Source organism: Harpia harpyja, chromosome 7 (assembly GCF_026419915.1).
Source record: "Harpia harpyja isolate bHarHar1 chromosome 7, bHarHar1 primary haplotype, whole genome shotgun sequence".
In the NCBI taxonomy this organism is placed as follows: Eukaryota; Metazoa; Chordata; class Aves; order Accipitriformes; family Accipitridae; genus Harpia; species Harpia harpyja.
Window position 1 is genome coordinate 18,946,175 of NC_068946.1, and position 21,788 is coordinate 18,967,962.

Consider the following 21,788-nt stretch of genomic DNA (forward strand, 5'->3'; position numbering starts at 1 on the left):
TCTGCATTACTTCAAAGCCTGAGGGAGAACCGGGATGCTTCCTCTATGCCCATAGTCACCTCAGGGCTTTGAGGGGGGGTTTTGAGAAAAGGAAGGTGATGCTGGTGAATATTTTCAAGTATTTCCAAGTTGTTATCGCCAATAAAAATGCTAAAAATTATTTTGGGGGTTTCTTTTTAATTACTTATGCATAGCGGGGGTTATATCTTCACCTCCCCTGAAGCAGGGAGCAGTGCTGCTTGGGGCGCTCGCCGCCGTCCTCCCCTCACCGCCCCGACCGAGAAAGGGAATACCGCTCCGCGCGCCGCCGTCCCCCTCCTGCCGCGCCCCGCGGCGGCGCGCGCGCGGCAGGAGGGCCGTCCCCGCGTCCGGCGCCCCGCCAATGGAGGGCGGCCTGCCCCGCGCCGAGCCCCGCCCCCGGGCGCGGCGGATTGGCCGCGCTCCTCCCCTGAACGGCGCGGCCCCCTCCCCCTGCGCGGGGAGGCCCCGCCCCGCCCGCCGAGCTGCGCTTTAGCTGGGCGCGGACTCTTCAACAACGGCAGTGGGAGCCGCGCCGGGCGCCGCGCCGCGCGGGCTGGAGGCGGCAGCGCCGCTGTGGAGAAGCCGGCGGGCGGAGGCAAGCGCGGGGTCTTCGCGGGGCAGCCGGGGGCGGGCGGCGAGGCCGGGGGCGGGCGGCGAGGCCGCCGGCCGGCCGCCGCTGCGCGTCAACGCGGAGCGCCGCGCTGAGGGGGGTAGGGGGGTGGGGGAGAAACCGGGGCCGGGCGGCGGTTGGTTCCCGCGATGGGAGCGGCAGTGGCGCCGCCGAGCTCTGGCGCGCATGCGCGAGGAGGAGACACCCCCCCCCGGTGGGGGCGGGGCGGGGGGGCTAACGGTCTGGGCGCGGGGCGGGGCTGGGGGAGCTGAGGCTGGGGCGGGACCCGGGCGCGTGGGGCGGGAGCCGGCGGGCCGCGCCACCGCCGCGTCGCGTCGCCCGCTTCTACCGGGTCCCCGCATAGCTCCCACAGGGTTTCTCACGTTCTTCGCCCCCCCGCCCCGACCCTGTGAGCGCCGCTTTCTGCCTGCCCGGCCCTGGCTTCTGGCCGCAGTGCTGCCAGGCTGGCCTTGCCCCGCCTTGCCCGGGGGCGCCGGGCGATCTGCGGGCGCGGAGTGCCTGGTATCGCTAGCTTCCCAGCAGGGCGGTGGAGTAGGTACCTGGTGCTGTGCTGCCTTGTGCTTTTCATTTTATTTTTCATGTTTGGGTCAGTAGATGGGTGGAAAGGTTTAGCTTGCATTTTCATGTGTGACTTTATTATATATGTTTTTTTTTTTTTAATTCCTGAGTTAAAACTTCCTTCTGATAATCAAGCTGAACAGATTGCCACAGATTCCTTTGCCTTCGCATGACCCTGACCAAGCTGGCTTCCCAGACTACAGACCACTTACTCATATAAAGTAGACAGCAAAGCTCTGGACAGCAGCTCAGATCGAGGTGTGTCCCTCAGCCTTCGTTGAGATTTGCCGTGTGGTCTTGAGCAAGTCTTTTAATCCACTTTGTGCATCAGCTCCCTGGTTGCAAAATGCTGAAGCATTTCCCAAAATAAAATGTAGCAGTAACTGAATTACTGGTACTCCTCAGCAATGAGGAGCAAAGTAAGCAATTTAAGAAAAAAATGAAAATCAAATGACCAAATTATTAAAGCCTGCTTCTTGTCAAAGGGTAAATATTTCCTTTTTGTTTTCTGCTTAATTTAATAAAAAGGAAATACTAAAAATCAAACTGGATAAAGCATGGTTATAATGCTAGTAGGTGTAGCAACTCAGAAAGCTGGTCTGTGTGCCTTAGGACTCTCCTTTATTGGTCCACATTGTGAAACCCTGTAAATGTTTGGGGGAGTTTAAATTCCAGTCATCTTAATTAGTGTCTAAGAGCTGAATGGGTCTTGTTTAAGACCATTTTTTATGGCCCTCTCTTCAAAGACTGAAATTCAAAAGGATAACTGAAATGTTGGTATGGACCTTACAATGGATCTAAAAGTATTACAGATATTTATATTAGGGACATATGTATAACCTACTTACAGAGGCACCTGTCATGTAGCACAGAAAGTGTTTAGCGTATGTTAAAGATGACTTCACATGTTACGTTACAAATATATTATAGACTGAACAGGAATTAGTCGATGGCATGGTAATAAACTTGGAAATAATATATGATTCTCTGTTCAGAAGCAGTTATGAACAAGGATAAAAACAACCCTGTTCAGAGATTTTAATGAGTCATGGATTTTATCATAAATGAATACTAATGAGTTCAACTTGAAGTATGTCCTTTTTGATGTTTTTTATGATTAAAACTGTTTGGGTGGTCTATCTTAAATTGAGTTCTTTTACTGTTCAAAGAGAGATCCTTTTTAGGTGTGCATGTGTTGGTGGTTTTTTTTTTTTCAAAGAGGAGTAATTTGTGCTTATATCTTCTGGGGAGTGCAAAACACTGGAGTTTGCACTTTTAGCTATATAGTACTGCCTGCACAGTGAGTGCTGCTGAAAGCTGAGACTCCCCGCATAATCCTGTTTGGTTTTTTTTTTCCAGTCTATTAATAGAACAAAATACTAAAATGCTTAAATACTTGACATGAGTAACTGTGCTGCTTTTGAACTGAAAACAAAAGCTGCCTACGGAGATGATTTTTTTTTTTTTTTCTTAAAAGGCTAGTCCCAGGTGTGTTAAATATGTACTTCTTTCCTTTTTCTTTCACATGCCTAACCAGGACATACCCAGTGGGACCAATATCTCTTTTGCAGTCATTGCTGCAAACTATTCTGTGAGAAAACGCAAATTATGCTATTGAGCTGTTCTCTCTCTCTTCTTAGAAATTATTATGATCCTGTAAGTTTTGTGAAAATTCGGAGAGGTAGGTAAAGTATACCCCAATGGATGCCTCCCACCAGGCAAGGCTTGGAGAAGCTGGCCAAAGTCAGCTCCTGCACGCTCAGCTCGATGGTGGCTCTCAGTCCTGGCAGCACAGCTAAGGCAGTGCCGTGGTAGTGCCTGTCTGCCAGAACACCACTTTATTTTTGTCCAGCGATTATCAGGAAGGCTGTCCAAGAGGAGCTAGGGATTACGGGGCAAACAACACAAAGCTGTAGGAAACCAGGTTTTGGCAGTTGTGTTGTAGGCTGATCAAGCTTGCTCATGTAGCTGCCATCTCTCCTGCAGATTTTCTTTAAGAGGCCTTAAAGCAGCTCTTGTCAGTTTGAAATACAGTATTTTTGTTGAGCTTTTTTGTTTCTTGCTGAGCTTAATTTTGGGTGTTTCACCAGGTGCTGTCTGCTGCTGGTGACTTTGCTTTGCTTTTGAAATGCCTTCTAGAGAAGGAGTAAACATTGGAAGTTTGCTTATCTGAAACACTGTTAATCTATGAATAAACTGGAAACAGCTGTATTAATTTAAAATGTTATTTGTAGGCCCCTGAATTTGAAAGCAAAAAAAAATAGTAAATGTAAAAATCTTCTGGTCTCCAGGAATCTCGTTATTAACAAGAAAGTTTCGGGTGTTTGGGATGACAAAAGATGACTGAATTTACAAGGAGAGAAGGCTGGTACATGAGCCTTACAAACCCTCATGCAAATGGAGTTTTATTGTCATTGAAAAGGAGAAGATCACAAACAAAAACCCCACTAAAATACAAAGCAATCCACCCCCCAAGCAAGAATCCCCCAAAACATTGTCTGCAGTGTTGTGTAACAAAAGTGATAGTGTTATGCAAGGGAGGGAACAGTCAAGAAGTGAAAAGACTATAAACAAAATCTGGGAAGGGAATGCCACCCTGTGTGCAGGCAGGTTTGTGGTTGTGTTTTGTTGTGTTTATTTTAATAGGGTGCTGCTAATTACCAACATGAAGACACTAGTTTCAGGATTTAGACAAATTCCATTGAGGTAAGCTTGGTAGAGAAGGGTATAATGCAGAAATGTCGAGTAAGGACTAAGAAATAAGCAGACGTAGCAGGGGGAGAGGAGCAGGGGTCACTGGGGGGTTAGGGACCCGTAGCTGGGGTGAGAGAAGGGAGCAGGGTGTGGGTCCGGGGAGCGCTAGGGCTGTGGTAAACTGCAATTCTCAGCTATATCCTCCTGGGTAATTAAGGCATTAGGGGAGGATAAGCATAAAGTCACTTTAAACATCAGTTGCTGTACTGTGCGTGTCTGGTACTTGTTTGTTCCCTTCCCCGGTACTTATTTTACGTCAGCTTTTCTTTTTAAAATACTTTTTAGTCTTTCAAGTGGAGTGCGTATTCAGCAGATGAAAAGCAAACTGTTTGCCAGTTTAGTAGCATTTCAGCTGTTCTGGTTTTGAAACCTCAAGTAGTACACGATGGAAAAAATCCTTGAAATGGCTTACCTATGACAAAAAAACTTTTCTCAGAATGAAAATACAGACTCTTCCTGAATACCATGTTGTGGTACTTGTCTTCCCTCCCTCTGCACTTCCCCCCTCCTTGCCCCCTGAAGATAATAGGTTTGGCTCTGGAAACTCACTTCCAATAAGGGTGGAGTGAAATTATTTTTGCTGCTTCCTGCCAAAATTAAATAAAATGTGTCAGAGTGAAAATTGTACAGTTCTCATTGAGCCAAGCACTTGTACTAAAATTTGTTTTTAATTTTTTTGCAGCTGATACTTTGTTTTGCTCATATACCAATGACTTTTTGTGTGTGTGTGTGTGTGTGCGCGCGCGTGTGCGAACTCCTTGGAGAAATGCCAAGGACTGGAGACTGGGACAGTGCCAGCTTTTATTAAGTCTTTTTGATGTCACTGAAATGAGGAACACACCTGAAGTGTCTCACATGACTGTCTTCAGGGCAGAAGTTTGCAAGTTGCTGGGTAAGGGTTTAATTGAGCGATTTCTCTCTTCAAAAGCATTTTATTTATTTTTTTTAGCTATATTGTAATTAAGCATCTTCTGTCAGGAACTCCTAATTAATTAGTGGTTTGTCATGCTCTTTAGTTTAATGTTTGTGGTTCAATTTGAGGGTACTTTGATTCCTTCCCCTCTTTCCCCTAAAAGAGGGAGAAAAAAGTCCCCCAAACTCAAAAAAACCTTAAAATAATATGCTATTGGTATTCATTGCAATTTAGGAAATTTGAAACTTTATCAGAAGTGTATGTAGTATTTGAGGGAATATGATCAAGTTAAAACACAGCACTATGAAAATTTTGTGCTGCTGGTTTTTTGAATAGCGTCCGTCTTCAAATAGGTATGAAGGAGGTACATATCTCCAAACTTGTTTGCTTGAGCAGCAGCTCTACCGTGTGTGGATGTTTCCTGGCTTTCAGGAGTAGCAATCTATGACTGTTAAACCACGTGGGCTAAGGAAGGTAGATGGTAAAGTTGGAACAGTTATAAACTCATTGCTCAGTGTATGTAGATACTATGTAGGTATCAGTCTGACAGTGTTCTTTCGAGAGCTTCTTGGAGTTCCCAGGGACAGATCTAACATGGGGACTGCCTTGAGTTCATAGTAACCCCGCAGAGAAAGCGTGGGCTTCAATTCTCTCCTTCTTACGTTTTAGCTGTTCTAAATCACTTTGACTTACTACAGTTATTTGCCATATGCTGAGAGGCGGGGAGGCATAGGTGTCTGAATCCATCTTCCTTTGGATTTAGGATTGTAAGAGCCTGCTAGCTCTTACAAGAGTGGAAAGACAAAGCCACGAGTCAGCCAGGTGCCGAGAGCATTGCCAAGTCACCAGAGCCATTGTGATTTCGGGCTCCAGCTCTCATCAGTGCATTCCCTGTCTGATCCTAGTAATGGGGCTCTTATTGAATGGCTGTCCACTGGGGAGGACTTTGTGTTGAATTCCTCCATAGTCTGAAGTTACTGGCTCGTTGATAAAGGTTAAAATCCTGGAGATTTTAATAGTATTGTTTAGGATTAGCATTAGGACCACCAAACCTGGTCCCTGTGATGCTGGGTAGGTAATGTACAGAGATGAAAACCTCATGGTTGAGGGTTAAGGAGAAAGTATCCAGACTGGTACTTCTCAGCTCCTTAGGTTTCCACATCTCCCTTTAATATTTGCAGCTTCAGCATAAAACCTGTAGTTATAAACAAGCTAAGGCTTCAGACAGGGAGTTTGCTTTTCTTAAGACCCATATGTGGCAGTCTCAGAATCATTGACCCCTTATGGGATCTGCACACTGAAAATTGCTGAGCTAGGCAGTTGCTGTGGAGATCAAAGAAACTGAAGACATTAAAAGGAGGGCAATGGAAATGCTGCTTAACTAGTACACCAGTTAAACAGAGAATTTACTGTGGAATTACTGTGCTACCCTCACTTTTGTTATTACTCTTTTATTGTTTCTGGTTTTGTCTCTGGCTTCTTAACAAAGAACCGACAGTAGCTTATCTTTCAGGCTTCCGCAGGCCATGTTCAATTAAATCTTTCATTTGGTTTATTTAACCATCTCCTAAACAAAGCTGAAAGTACAGTGTAAGGCAGTGATTCCTGCTCTGTAGGCTGTGGAATACATACAGTATGACATGGCAGCATAGCTGCTGACAAGAAGTGGTGAAGGTTGACACTGGTCTTCTGATCCAAAAGTTTGGGAACCCTTCATCTAAGCTATGGCAAGCCACAGGCAAAAGGACTTGTAAAGGAAAACTGTTTGTCTTTACTCAAATTGTTATCAAAGAATATTGTGTTTATATTATGCAGGCAGTGCCTGATGAATAAAGAAGAACTGGATACAAAGGCACAGGAAATATTTTTTAGGAAACATTTAGAACTTACAGTTCTCTGTTTTTAAAGTATTAGCCTTGATGATTGGTTTCTAAAGTGTATTTGTGAGAATATACAATAAATTAATTAATCAAATGCTTGCTTTATGTAGATTTTTCATTAAATGTAATCCTCCCAATAGTGCCTCTGAGTTTATTTCAGAGTGTTTCAGCATGTGGTAGGTGTTCTGCTTTGCTGAACTTGTAATAGGTAGCTGCATAGCTCCCATTTCTGTGATACTGTTGATGTTGACTCTTTTATGTAAGTATAAAAAAAAAAATACTTGAACGAAAACCAAATACAACTCAAAAAGTAACTCATCTCCAGAACAGATTAAAATAAAATGCAGCTACAGTTCTGGGGTGAGAGTGTCTAGATGTGCATCTCTGTGTGTGTGTGTATACATATACATACACTCGCACATGTATCTTAAAATGCATCCTTCCAGTCACGTGTCTTATGGTCATGTTTTTCAGTTTGGCAAGGTTAGATGACAGTCTTGAACTTTGTGAGTCTTATTTCTCAGCCTGATAGGATCAGAAGTGTAGTGAGGTATGAACACTTACTCCCCTGAGAGGTAAAGACTTTCATTGCACATCGAACAACCTCTGAAAGAAATAAAGAAAAAACAGAAAGAGTGTTCTTGTTTGAATTGGGAGGGAGCATAGTCTGTCCGTGTTTAGATAATGTCCTTTTTTATGGAATCTTTGAATAATGTTGAAATGTTGAAAGAATGAAATATCTGACAGAGTTGTTGTGTTTGTACTGTGTCATGAAAATGAGAAAATTTACATGGCCCATGTTATTTTCAGGTTTGCTGTAAACTACCTACCATAGCTATAATGACACCAGCCCTCAGAGAGGCAGCAACAAAAGGTCATGGTATCCACTTGTCACCTTCTTTGTCCTCTAGAGCTATGGAGTCTGATACAGCTTTGTGCATGGAAAATTCCAGAGCAGTGGAAGAGAAGATAAAAGAGGACTCCATCGCACAGATTACTTGCTCAGTCCTGGGGTTCCCCACTGCTGAGCCCAACCTCAGAAATGATATCTTCAGTGTACAGCATTTTGGTTCTCCGCCATCCTCCAAGTGCTATCAGTCTGTCTTGTTAATGAGTACAAATTCTGCGTTTAGCAACAAAACCGGTAAGCAAACGAAAGCAGGAGAGCTCGACTGCTCCAAGATGAGAAATTCATTACATAATGGTGCTGACACATCATTTGGTCGGATTAGTCATTCAGAACCTGAGGAACAGGTCAAAGGGGAAACATTTTCAGAGACCACATCTCCGAATTTGGCAGAAACACAGAGACTTTTGGATTCAAATGTAACCGAATCCAGTAATGCAGAAGAAATGCAGCTTTTAAATGGTAAATGGTACAAGAAGAATGGTTTTTTGGGTAGGGCTTTGGAAGTCTGCACTGAAACAATAAAAGGGGATTTATTACACCAAATTCTTCACGGGCCTTCAGAAGGGATTTTGAGCTGCACCCCGGAGGAGGTGTATGCTCGCTTACTCCAGTGTGTCACTAAGCAACAAATGGAAATCAGTCGCGCCAAAAGAACTCAGAAACGTTTACAAATGCTCCTGGCAAAGCATGTTATCAAACACTGTGATCAGCAGCTGAAATGCTTCGTGAAATATCAGCTACAAAGAATGAAGGTTTTCCATGAGCCAACCAGATTTTTGAGCAGTAGCTCCCTCAGGTGCACTGAAGGTTGGCCAGAAAACAACACAACTACTTTGGAGAGTAGTTCTAGTACGGATGTACAGAACGGAGTTAGCATTGCACCACGTGAAATCCGGGGGTTTGCACTTTCTACTGGAGGGCTGCTGTCTCGTGTGGAGAAGGATCTGGACTCTGATGCAACATGTAGCAGCTCAGATGAAGATGGTGAGGAACGGACTGTAAGAACAGCTGTGGAAGCGTAAGTGTTAAATTCCTGCTAGACTCATGTGCTTCATGCTTATAAATCAAGATGGAAGGGCCTAGACCTGCAGATTCCTTCTTGTGTGAGTAACCTCACTCAACAGATAGTCCTACTGAAATCAGCAGGACTGCCTGTGTGAGCTGGGTTTGGCAGGGGCCAGACAGAAAGTAAGAACTGTCCTGTAGAGAGCTAGATTTTGTACTGCACTATCAGTTTGCATTACATGAGTACTGCTAACTATTCAATACTCAGATGGTGCTGTAAATCAAATAGTGATAGCAGTGTTGTAAATGATATGAAAATAATTTTAATTGTATTCTGGAGTTATTAAGAATTAGTCAATATTAGGATCTTGAAATTCACTGTGATGTGATACAGAGCTAAAATGATCATCTGATGCAGGTGTCAAGCCATCCAGTATTTGGGGGTTGTATATTGAAAAAGTTTGGTTCTTTGAATTATAATTTTAAAAATGTTAATTTACTTACTGAAGTTGTTCTGCTACTGTGAATGAAGCTAGCAGTGGTGGTTTTATTGTTGCTGGTATATTTTTCAAGAAGAACTAGAGGGAAATTAGTATCATTAACTAATACTGTCTTGAATTGACCAGGATCCTGTCAGTACAAATTAGCATAGCTTTGGAAATCAGTGGTGGGTAAGAGAAGTAGATAGTAAAGTTGTTCCCTGATGGTGGTACAGCCTCTTTTTTTTCTTTTCTTTTTCTTTCCCCTACCTTGCTACACTATTAGCACAATCTCTTTGGTCAAGAAATTTTAGAAAGCGGTGAAAGGATGGCTGCTTTCCCCTTCCAACAGCTGGAGAGAACAGTGTATGTCTTAAGGTCTGTTAGGATGTGATAGTCAGGACAGTAACACATGGAATAGAGCTTCACACAAGCACAGCAGCTTGGTAGGAGCTTCATGGCGCCTACATTTCTAGCACTTGGAAGTCTGGACTGGTTTTGTGTTTCCTGATCTCTTCTTATACTCTCTGCTGTTAGGGAGTGTCTAGAAGGCATTAAGAGTGACACTGGTGTTTGAGGAAAAATAAATATTTAAAAACATGTATTTATTGGTCTGTTTCTTGAAAAGCATGATGTTCAGAAGAAATCAATGAAGCTTTGTCTTAAACTGAAGAAGAGCTGTGCTCTGTTAGCATTTATAGCTTCAGTAAGCATGGTTGTATTAAATCATGGCTACATTTTGTTAAACTCTGTAGGCCTGGAAAACAGAGGGGAGAAAAAGTGCAAAGTAAAAACTAGTCTTCATTTTCTTTTATGTATTGTTGGAATGGTAAATACTGTACTAAAGTCCAACCAAAGCATAATGACTTGCCAACTAAGTTAGGATCACCTTAAATATTTGAGTTTGCGAAAGAATTATTCTCCTTCTGAAATATTTTAATGAAAAAACAGCATTTTTGGCTCTTCCCAGCGTAGGAGAATCTGCTTTCTTCTCCTAGCTGATATGTTTGAACTTCTGAGTAATAGCTCTGCCTCTAGGATTCTTATGATTATATGAACTGAAAAAGAAAAACTGCTGAGAAACCCTTGATTCTCGAAGGGTAGTGGATAATGTAAGATTTGGACTAAAGTTCTGTGCAAGGGTTTTCTTTTTTTCTTCTTCCCAGGGACAGTTGAGTTTCTAACTCTGCCTGCCAGTCCTTTACCTTTATTTCTTGTGGCTTTTGAATTCCTTAAGTTGTCTTTCCACTTAAGGCTTACTCAGTTTGTTTTGTTGCACTGATGAAAAAATCCACAGAGGATTTTTAAGTACAAAGACACCACCTTTGTTTGGCTCAGGAAATCCCCAAGCTGCTGTTGCTGGCAGCTGCGGGAGTATTCTGGAGAAGCACTGCTCCCTCCATGCCTGCCCTTTTTTAAGACTCTTATCTTGGCCACTGCTAAGAGGTAGACAACTGGATAGATCATCTGTAGTCTGACTCAGTGCGACCCTTTATTTGTGGGTTGTTTTTTTTCCTCCATTTTTTATGTTCTTACTGCTGAATAGTAGTCATGCAGCAGTGGTGACAAGGTTAGCAATGTGCATTAGCTAAGGCCTTGCTGCCTTGGCAGTGCAACGATCACTGGTGTTTGAACCGTGCTGCTGGGCCAGCAAGCTCGGAGTTAACGTACTGCCTAATTTAAGCAGAAGGCTCTTGTCTGTGTGTATAGGCTGAGGCAATGCTTGAATTAACATTGCAGTGAGGACAGGCTGTCTCTTATTTGAATTTATCCTTATCTTCAGCTTGAAATGGTTTTCTTCATATCGTCAACTTCCCTAAGATTTGTCTTTATGGCTTAAAGGCTGCACTTTTTCTTCTAGGTGACAAAGGTAAATCAGTTATTCACCGGTGCAGCTGCTGAGATTTGCTGTTTCCTGAGCTTTACCACTTTAAGGGTCTATGGATTGCCTTTCACTGGGACAAAAGAAACAAAGTTAACATCCATTTTTATTTCTGTTAAGTAGATTTACATTCTTTGAAATGCCTTTCTCTCCTAGGGAATTGACTCTTAGTGCTTTCCAGAAATAATGTGTTCATGTGGGTGAGTGAATACTTGTTTCCTTGTCTGTGACTTATTTTTCATAGTGAAGACCTTTAGTGACCTGGAAAGACTCTTCCTCTGTGATGTTCTTCATAATACTTAACTGTAGATGTTGTAAGGTTCTATTAATGCAGTGATGAACGGGAAAAATGTTTTGGTTTTGCCTATGTCACAGTATACTGATTGCATTTGACTTGAGGGTATAATCACACTGGTGGCCGGTCATTGTCATGACTGCGGTGCTTTTTATCCTTTTTTGGGGAGGAGGAGGTGTCAATCCAATGTGCAAGAGGGGATGAACCTGCAGTTACTGTGTTAACCTGAGAACAGTCTGTTTCCCATCAGGAGGGAGAAGTTGATTCCGGCTCTAATTCTTCATGGTAGGAAAAAACCTGGAGCTATTTTTAGCATTTTGAACCTGTTCATTCTCATTATCCGGAGAAGAATTTTGCCCAATGAGTGTTGACATAAGCTCTTCTGAGCTGTATGTCAATGCTTTGTGTCTCAAGTAAGATTGTCTTTATCCATCTATTTCAATACCTTTGTTGTGTAGTCTTAGATAGCTGTTATAAGATATTTAGACCATTGTTCATTGCTTGTGCATTACATAGGTGCTGTCCTCAAGACAAGAAAGATCCTTGGTCTGCTGGTGAAGACAATTCTTCTAGTTGACAATTCACAGTACTTACTGAACTTCCCTAGTTCCTAGAGTAATTGGAAAGCCTCATCCCATTTCAAGAGCTTAATCAAAACACATTTGGTCCTTTGAGTATTTGCTAAAAAGAAATGTGAAAAAACAGTTGGCTCCTTTCAGGAATTTTGTCATTTTGCTGCTAGTGTCAGCTAATGAATGCTTTAACCTGTCAGTTTTCATGGTAGGTTTCTTAGACCAAGCACCAGATTTCCATCAGTAATTTGTAGTGTATTCTAGTACCATTCCTGCCTTTGGGTGTAGGAAATTTCCGGAGACACTACACAGGGGATATGGTAGTACCTCTCTCTGGCTTTTCAAAGGCAGATGTTAGGTGCTGTTTGCTAGCTCCCTGTTAGGTGTTAGCAACCAAAGTGGACAGAGGGCATCAGAAAGCTGACCATAAGTAATTCCTTCAGGAATTCACAGCTAACATCAACCACTTGAAATGCAACACAGACAACATTTCATCAGCTGAGTTTACTTGGAACTTGTCAGTTATCTTTGTGGTTCATGAAGATGGAAGATTACCCTTAGAAATGGTCACATTTCAAACAAGGTGAATTGGTGGAGGATGGGAGCTCAGAGTTTTTTCAACAACACAGCTCTGCTGTGGGAGCTATGTATTGTATCCTTCCAGGCCAGCTCCACATCCTTATTCATGTATTTTGTGTGTGTTCCTGATGTGGTTAGAAGTTCTGGTTGTTTACAATGTACCACAAAGAAGTCTGATGCTGAGGTGGTTATTTGGGAAACCTTTAAAGTTGCAGGGTACAGAGTTCTTCTTCTACATGCACTACGTGTATAATCTTCCAGAATCAAAAGATATGTCACTGGGGTTCTTCGAAGGCACAGCTGCTCACTCCGTCAAATAGTAATACATGTACTAATTGATTAGAGAGAAAAGCTGCTTACAATAGATTTTTCTGCAAAATAAGTAGCTCTGTCTACTCATGAAAAGTCGTGTGCTCTGTTTCCCCAGTCATCCTTCGCCCATCTGAATACAGTCCTTTTGCATCATTTGGTGGGATTTTTTCTTTCTGAAATATTTTCATGCTTTTCCTCTGATTTTTGAAAGACATGCTTTACTGATTATCCTCCAGCAACCTCAAGCCTGACGAAGAAGCACTGTTACATTTTTCCATGCCCACAGGGTTTATTGTGCCTGGAAACTTTTGTAATGAATGTGCAGAGATAGTAAATCTTTTTTTTTTATTCTTCTTCTTCTTATTTTCCCCTTAGATTGCTAGTTGGAAAGAGAGAAGATGGGAAGTCTGCTTTTAGTACAAATACTTGGTGGCAAGGGGAGCAGTAAGGCGGAGAGAATACAGGAAGGAAGAAAATATTATGACTAGTATCTCCAAATCTAATCTGTTTGTTCTAGATTATTTTCCATTTTTCCTAGCATTTTTTCTCATGGCTAATTGAGCAACATCAATGCAGTTCTGCAGGCCTCACTATAGAAGGCACTGCTTAAGGGCTGGGGTTTATTGCATGTCTTTGAGCCACATTATAAAGGGAAGCTGTTTGTTTTTGCAAGGTCAGGTCCTAATTTTCCACTCTGAGCTGTAATTTCGCTTCATACCTGATACAAGAACTGAATTCTGGTTTCGGGAAGGGGAGGAAGAGAGTCTGCCAGGACTAAATACTGCTTTCCCTTTTTCTTAAGCACAAAACCCCAATTGTTTCCAGTTTTTAAGACCTTTTTAGTTTACAAGTCCAGGAAATGTCTTATTTGCATGGAAGATTAATGTTAGGGCTTTTGAATAAGTATAAATTCATAGATGCTAATAATACACTGATTTTGAAATGTTTTATACATTGCTTTTTCATGAATTCCATTCTCGCAATTCTTGGCTCCTGTCACTGGGATGCGGGAGGAGAATTGTTACTGGGGAATGAAAGAAAAGATAGCTTTATATTACCTTCTGTTTTCACTCTAGGGACACATGTATTATTTCAGGACATATTCAACCTCGCTTGGTTGGATTTCCATAAGATGGATTTACAACTTCTTTAGGGTCCCACATGCGTTTACTGTTTTTCTTTAGAGATCTCATGTACCGCAATAATAACTTGCTTTTGAGCAAGACTTCCTTCTCACAATACCGGAGTAATGTTCTTGTGAGAAAGGATCCTGATTTCTAACCTGTAATTACATTAATATTTTTGCAGCTGCTGAAAGCAGACTGAAAGGTTTTAATGAAAGGCAGAAGGTTTGACAAGTTGTAACCTGCAAGGGAATCTCAGAGCTGGGAACGTTGAAGCTTTTGAGTTAGATAGGTGTTGAATGCATATTAAATAAAAACTTGGCGTTACTCTTCTGAATGACAGTTTAATACACAGTCAACATAGTATAGTAGAATAGAAAATCTATCATGTATACACATGTGTCTGATTATTAATCTCGCATGCTTAATTAAATGGTAAACAAGAAGAGTTTGGTGCTTGATGTCAACTGCTGATTAATCAGAGTTTTATGGCTAGCTTTTTTCTTTTGCTAAGCCATGAAATGTGTTTGTTTTTAATTAAAAGATTTGTTTACAACCAACAACAAACTGTCTTTATAACATCTTGCAAAGTGAGGGCAGCATTATTTCATTTCATAGGTAACACTGATTTTGTGAGAATCTACTTCAAAGGGATACATCCAGTGCCTTTGAAAATCAGCGTACATGGGCCCCTGATAGAGGAAATCATTTGAATGCTTTCCTTTTCACGTGAAATAAAAAGTGTGCATAAAGACTTCCCAAAATAGGAATGCTCTCCTGTAACAGGGTTTCATTCATACTGCTAAATATGGGTTAGGAATGTAACTTTAGATGTTGGATTTAAATATATTGACCCATGCTCTTTTTTATTGAAACTGAAATAGCTGTAAATGATTTTTTTTCATCCTAACATTTTACCTAGCTGTTGCGGGTGAGAAAAAGTTTTCTGTTGGGGAATTTAAATCAATTTAATTTTCAATTAGCAAACTTTCAATTACTGATTCTACTATTGGAAAAAAAATAAACTTGAATGTCCATGTTTGAATATATGTGCATTATAAACTCTCCTTCCTCCCAGCCCATGGGGGTAGACTGGGTAGCAATAAAACTCAGTGAAACTCCACCCCAAGCCCCTACAAACACCCAAACCCAGAAGGTTGCAACTGTTGAAACCTACGTTCATTACACTCTCCACTCCTTGTCCCTGCAGACTGGACTGTAGGGTTTAACCTCATAACAAACTCCATCCCTGCCCTGCAAAGCAGACAGCTGAGTACTGTTTGGTTACTCCTCTATTACTTAATCACAGCATGCTTACAGCAATTGTGCAGGGGCCCCAAGGACTCTGTTTCTGATGTACCAGGGTGTCCCATGTCCCCAGGGCAGGTGCTGGGGTCCCCACTACGGCAGCTCTCGAGCTGCCCTGTGGCAACACTGCGAGGGGCTCACCCCGACTGGGGGTTTCAGACTCGGCACAGCCCCTCTGCAGCTTCCTTTGGGTCCCACAGGTGGGGAGGGTCCAGGCCTCAGGGCTTGAAGCAGGCCCTGTCCCAGCTCTGTCCAACTGCCCTCCCACCCAGAGGAGCGCTCTGGGGCTTTTCCAGCTCTCCTGTTAGCCCATTCCCCACAGCACACCCCGACATGTGGTGGGTGCACTGCTCACACCACCTGACAGCAAGGCACGTTCCCTTCCGTGAGGTGACGGGTGGCAGGCAGGAGGTGGAGGTCAGCATGTGGTGGTACCTTTGCTGCTGCTGCTCCTCATTTCTCACCTGATTGCTCTGCCGTGGGCTTCCCCACCAGCCACAGCCCCTTCTGAGTCTCCTCTCAGTCCCTGCCTGGGGAAGTTCTTCCCTGTCCTGCAGGGCCGCAGCCCCTCTGCTACCAAAAACCTACTGATGATTTCCGGTGCATCTGGCATGCAAGTTCTGGATCAACTGTTAGTTGTCTGTCCAGAAAGTCTCAAAAAAGAATATGCTTTGTATCCATTTTTGCATTGAAAACTGATACTATATACAGCTAGAATGAAATCGGTTAGTTATGAGCTGGAGTTAGATATTACACGAATACTGTACCTACCTATTCCTTTTATGTATGTACAAATTTTGGGACCAGCTTCAGTGTCTGGACAGAATTGATATGCTGCTTGTATGCTGTAATAATATTCCATTTGCACATATCTTTAAAGGAATATATTGTAAGCTGTATCTTATGTTGAGCATAGGATCCAGACATAGCACTACTTTCTTGATTTATTTTTCGAGGGCAGTTGTATAATACTTACAGAGAATTTCTAGGCCTGTGTTCCTGGTGTTTTGTTGCTAGTCTATTGATGTTGTGCCATTTCAAAGGCAAGAAAAGAAGCTTGTTTCCAGGCAGCCCTGGTGTTCCTGAAGTTCCTTTCTTTGCATGTTAGCACTACCTGCTTCTCTGCTCCATGTTGGTCTGATCTACAGCATGCTGAGGTTTAGTGGAAGAAGCTGGGGTGCTTGGGGAGCCAATGGAATCTTAAAAATCTATTTTAAAATATCTTCAACAAAAGACATTAGCAGATACACATTTTGCAGTCTATTTTTTTTATTTTATTAAAAGAGGAAATGGTGCTGGTTGTTTACCTTTCGTGGGTTTTTACTTCTTGGGCAGTTAATATTCTAACTGACCCCACCTCCACCCACCAATTTGGCCTTTTATCATTAACAGCTCTAAAGAATTATGTAAACAGAATTGAAGACTAAAAGCACCTACCAGGTTGTGAAGCCAGCTATTGGAAGAGTTCAGCACTATAAGAGACAACATTGCTTAAAGAAGCTGAATTTTTAATTTCTTTTGTTGAGCCCTAAATTGCCTTAACAATTCAGTGCAAGTGTAACAGTTCAGTTTCTAATATAAAACCTGTAGTAATAGTGTGATTCTTTGCAGGAACCCTGTAGCAGGCAAGTACTGGCTGTGGCATCTCATCAGTTTGGAAGATGTGATTTCTCAGATGAGGGAACATATAGAGCTCCAGTGTGAAATTCTTATGTTTCGCCTTTGCTAGGGTATCTAAGCGCGGAGACTTTCCCTTTTTTTATTTTCAATTTTCTTCTACAGCCTTTTTTTCCTGAATATTGATTTTCCTCTTCTCCCCTTCCCACTGTCCCTTCTAAACTTATTTGTGGAAGATGTAAAAATCTTACTCTGTTGCTACTTAATTTTTTTCCCCCACTCTAGTTCTGTACCATGAATTTTCTCTTCAAGGGAAAATCATGGCTATGGTAATTTCAGGTGTTACTGCATAAACTCCTCAGGCCTGATGGCTTAGCAGAAACATTCAGCTGGATAAAGTTTGTTGGTTTGGGAAGATAAGATGTGTATTATGTGTTAGTATCGACATATGTTATTGGATGCAATTCTGAAAGTATTAAATGGCAACAGTATGTCAGAGATGGTGGGACCAGGTGTGGGTGCCAGAAATAGTTGTGATAAGGAGTTGCCAGTGTTGGTAGATGATAGGGAGAACTGTACCCCATCTGTTCTGAAGCCGTGTAGTGTTTCAGAGGAAAATCTCTGCCAGGTAAAAATTTCTGTTAAACACCAAAGAAGATAGTAACCCCGAAGGCTCCAGAAGAATGACCTAATTGCAGATCTTTGCAGAGATTGCAGTATAATTTTGAGTACCAGAGAACTTCCCTTGATTGCTTGATTTTTTTTGGGGGGGGGGGGGGGGGGGGGAAGCATAGCTTGGTTTGGTGGTGGTTGTCACAAACCAGCAGCATATTGCTCTCTGCAGCCAGTCTGCGGCGAGCACTCCTGGATGATCTGAGCAAAGGCCGATAGTGAACTGTGAGAGTAAATAGTGTTTTGTTGTGTAGTGTTGATTGGGTATGATACCAGAGGACAATATTTATTGCAGTTTGTTTTGATCTTCTTGTAGTCTGGAATGCATAGAAGAGATTGAGTTCATAAAACAGCACTCACTGTTTTTTTAATTTTGTGGTTATTATGGGTTTAGCAGTTAACTGGTCCAGGGGAATAAATACTAACTGAAGTTAGTTCATTCTGAAAACAAACATTAAGTAGGTGTGCTGGAAGAATTAGTCCTTGAGAAAGCATTTACGGGTCATTTCATAGCTGGATGTGTTTGTTCAACCATTACCAGTGTTGGAAGTTTTTGTTGGGAGTGGGCATTTTTATCTCATGAGTAAAGTCTAGATAAGATTATCTAAAATACATGCACTACATACCTGAATTCACCTAATTTAAATGTTTTGTATGATACCATCTCCTAGTTTTCATAGGTAGTCTCTTACTGTCAAGTGTCTGCAGAGAGAAGAAAAGTGGACATGTTGAATTTCACCAACGTGTTGATGGAAGGTATCAGAAGCCAGGCACTAACCTTAACGGCTTGCAAGAAAATGCTTGTATTCAGGCCAGCTGCTTTTTGAGCATTGCCATGTATTGTCACAGGGAAGCTGACTGTAATGCTGGTGTAAAATTAGGGGGAGTTCGCAGGCTTACAGCTCCAGTCCTGGGGGACCCCTGCCATATTAGTGTGGTGTTGAGCATTTGTGAGTGCCATGTGGTGAATATGAACAATTTTGTATTGTTGTACAACTGAGTGAGCTTCCCAAGAGAATTGGGGGATGTATGATTTTTTTCCAGTGTGTTAAATCTCATCAATTTCATTGTGAGTCATATGGTGTCTGGATGGGATTTAAGGATCTGGAGAACTTTCTGATTTTCTGCTTTTCAGTTTCCAGAGTTGAGTCCTTCATCAAAATGATAAACTTCTGCTGTTGTTTTCAGTGACTCCCACCAAGGAAGAAGGTTAGCTCTTTATCCTGAGGGTAATCAGTCTGCAGTTTATGAGCTGCTTCTTGTTCCCCAATACTTCACTGTCGCATGATTGGCAATAGGCCTCTGATAGCCCAGGAGTTCCCAGCGAGAGGAGATGAACCAGCAGGGATGGTAGAGGTCAGGATCACGGGGTCACTTTAGGACTAAATAGTCTGAAAACTGGATGTCAGAACAATGTGGATTAAACTGAAGGGGATATGGCCTGGCAGAAAGAGAAAAATACACTGTGGTAGGAAACTGAGCGGAAATGTATGAGGCGATGTCAGGCACAACTGCAGTTCTTATGTTTAATGCAGAATTTTGGAATTTGAGAGGTTTTTCCCACCCACGCTACATGGGTGCCTTGCTCTCTGGCTTGTTCGTGTTTAAGGGTGTTGTAACTTGAAAACGGTGTTCTTTGAAACAAACCTTTTGGAAGGAGACTGTGTTTTGGGTTGGCAAACCTGCATTTTGGGGTTTTGATGTGGGTCTGTTGCAAGCATGCTCCTTTCCTGTTCAGTAGGAAGCATCCTGTCATTGTCCCTGCAGGCATGTCATGGTAGGGGCATGTTATGTGTTGTCACTGGGAGTTATGAGGCTGGAAGGCCTCAGTTTCCTTTTAATTTTCAGGATATAAGATACTTGTGGAGAATCTTGCCTTGGGCACAGGGCTGCATGCTCTAAAATACTCTTTCCTGTGCTCACCATACCTATTTGAATCGACCTTCCTGGATACTTACTATCAATGCCAGGTTCTGTATTTTTTGTGCATTTTAAATACCAAGGTGTTTCTCCTTCATTATTTATGAACTGGTTTTCAGGCTTCTTGTTTTATTTGCTTATAAAAATAAAATATGCCTAAAAGGTTTAAATTCCACCCCTTCTCCTCTCCTGTAAACAAAAAGAAAAAACCTCACTCTCAAAACCCAAACAACAGTGGGTGTCTAGTGCAGCAATTTTATCTTGGTTAGCAGTTCCCCTTTGCACTCAGTTAGGTTACTTGGTTTTGGTTTTTGGGGACAGACTGATCTTAGCTATTGGGAAAACATAAACCTCACCCACAACATAATGGAGGTACTGGAAATACTTCTCATAGTCCTGTTGTGTTTTCCAGTGTTGGTTTGGTTGCATAAAAGCATGGTTTGTTCTCAATTCTCTCTTCTCTTTTGGGGAAGGTGAGAATGCTGAGGGGTTCATCCAAATATTCTGTCCATAGATCATGGCTAGAAACTTCTTTCATTTCAAGCAATAGTACTGACTGTAGTAGCAATATATTATTTAGTGCTCTTCACTTGCCTCTTCAGTTTCAGCAAAAGCAAGTAGCTTTGATGAAATGCTTCTACTGCCTCTGCTGGTGCTGACGATCCCCAGCTGAATTCTTTCCTATACTTTGGGGTGATACAGTACAGCCTGAACGTCTGCTTGCTAGTTATATTTTGGTTGTACTTTGACTGTCTGCATTTGTATTTGTGCTCCTTGTGGCTTGCTTGTTCTTCTGCATTTCTTTCTTTCTTCTCTTGCAAGTTGTGCAGGACTGACCTCCTGCAGTCCAACCAAAACGGGAAATGCAAGCCAGTATCTCACATGGAAACAAATTTTGCCTCTAATGCAATTCCAGTGTGTTTTTCTAGGGAAATTTAAATGAGATGTTTTATTCATACGAAGTCAGTATTTCTCTGTTCTCTTCCAATTCTAATAGTCCTGGATGAATGCAGGAGATCATCTGCAGATTTAGAGTCATCGCAAGAGCAGTAAGTTTATATGTAAGTTTAATATTTCACTGTACTACAGTACCAAACATTAGAAACTTTTGCAAATGTAACGTGGTTTATATTGAGTTGCCAGCAGACGAACGAATTTGAAATTCCTGTGGAGGATGTATGATGTTAGAGTGAAAAGCATGGAAACCAAGTAAAGATGCTTTACAAAAGGGGCACACAAGAAGTGGGACAGACAGAAACTTCTTTTTTTCGTGTCATTCCCAACAGAGAACCAGAGCAGGAGCATATTCTACTTTAGCACCTGCTCTGACTTCCTCCTTCAGTAACAGGCCTTGTTATTTTTGTAACCCGTTGCGGTTGTGTTTTTTTTTTCTTCTCTGGATTTGCAGAATTAATGAATTCACTGGTGCCACCTTGAAACAGCTTTCTTTACTGAGTGAATGTTATGGTGTTCTCTCTAACATCCCAGGAACAGATTTACACATTTTTTTAATTATTTTTTTTTAATTGCAATAGTAGGTTATCATTTGTCACTTGAGTAACCACACCACTTTGCATGCAAACAGCTCACTCTAGGAGTGTGAGGATAGCTTATAGAGATTTTATCTTCCTCTGAGGAGTTACAATGTTTACTAAATAGCTTGTAGAGAAATAGACTTAGAGGCAAAGATGGTAAATAAATAATGCAAGATCAAACAAATATGAGTGACAGAGATGGGAACAGAATTTAGCAGTGCTCTCACCTCCTATCCCCTAAATGGGAGCTCACTCTCGCTGCCTTGCTCTGAGCTTCCTGCCCCTTGCCTTGTGGCAGTGCAAAAGTGTGTCTGTCTGTCTGCAAGGGATCAAAACTGTGAAAGGGATCTAGACTTAAACTTGCTGCATTCACCCTGCCTCCGAAGTTAAAATTAACCATGAGCAACTCTCTAATCCATGTCACTGTGTAGCTGCCCAAGGACTTGTGCAGGTACTGGGCATGGGGCAGCCCAGGCTGGCAGGAGAGAGAAGCTAAAATTGCTTCCTTTGGCGTGAGCTTAAAATGTTTGTGCTTAGTTTGGTGGAAACTCTTCCTTACAGAGGAGCCTAAGGACATCATTACTACAGTGTAATTAAATCCTGTTAGTTTAATTATATAGTACACTTTAAAGCCTTAAGAAATACTTGCATAGTATTTTAGAATGAAGCAAAATTATAATATATTTAACAGTGAATGCAATTAAATCAAGATTTAATATAGTGTTTATGAAAAAAACTGCAAATACATTTTTTAAAAATAACTTGTAATGTAACTTTGCAGAGGTTTGTTTTTTTATATGTAAGACAGTAATATACAGAGG

At 41.9% G+C, this 21,788-nt stretch overlaps 1 protein-coding gene across 11 annotated transcripts in view; it reads left to right on the forward strand.

The window, feature by feature from the left end:
• The first annotated feature begins 488 nt into the window (after positions 1-488).
• The window catches only part of KANSL1L (KAT8 regulatory NSL complex subunit 1 like), a 66,596-nt gene continuing 45,296 nt past the window's right edge, over positions 489-21,788 (forward strand). For 5 of the 11 annotated variants that reach the window (XR_008236101.1, XM_052793393.1, XM_052793401.1 and 2 more), the window contains exons 1-2: positions 4,647-4,856; positions 7,568-8,685. Coding sequence is in view for 10 of the 11 variants with exons in the window: in XM_052793393.1 (XP_052649353.1) it covers positions 7,598-8,685 (1,088 nt within the window). In the remaining variant the exon portion in view is untranslated. Of the gene's footprint in view, positions 617-1,426; positions 3,917-4,646; positions 4,857-7,567; positions 8,686-21,788 lie in introns of those variants that run through there. The other 6 variants (XM_052793398.1, XM_052793394.1, XM_052793395.1 and 3 more) reach the window with 6 other exon arrangements.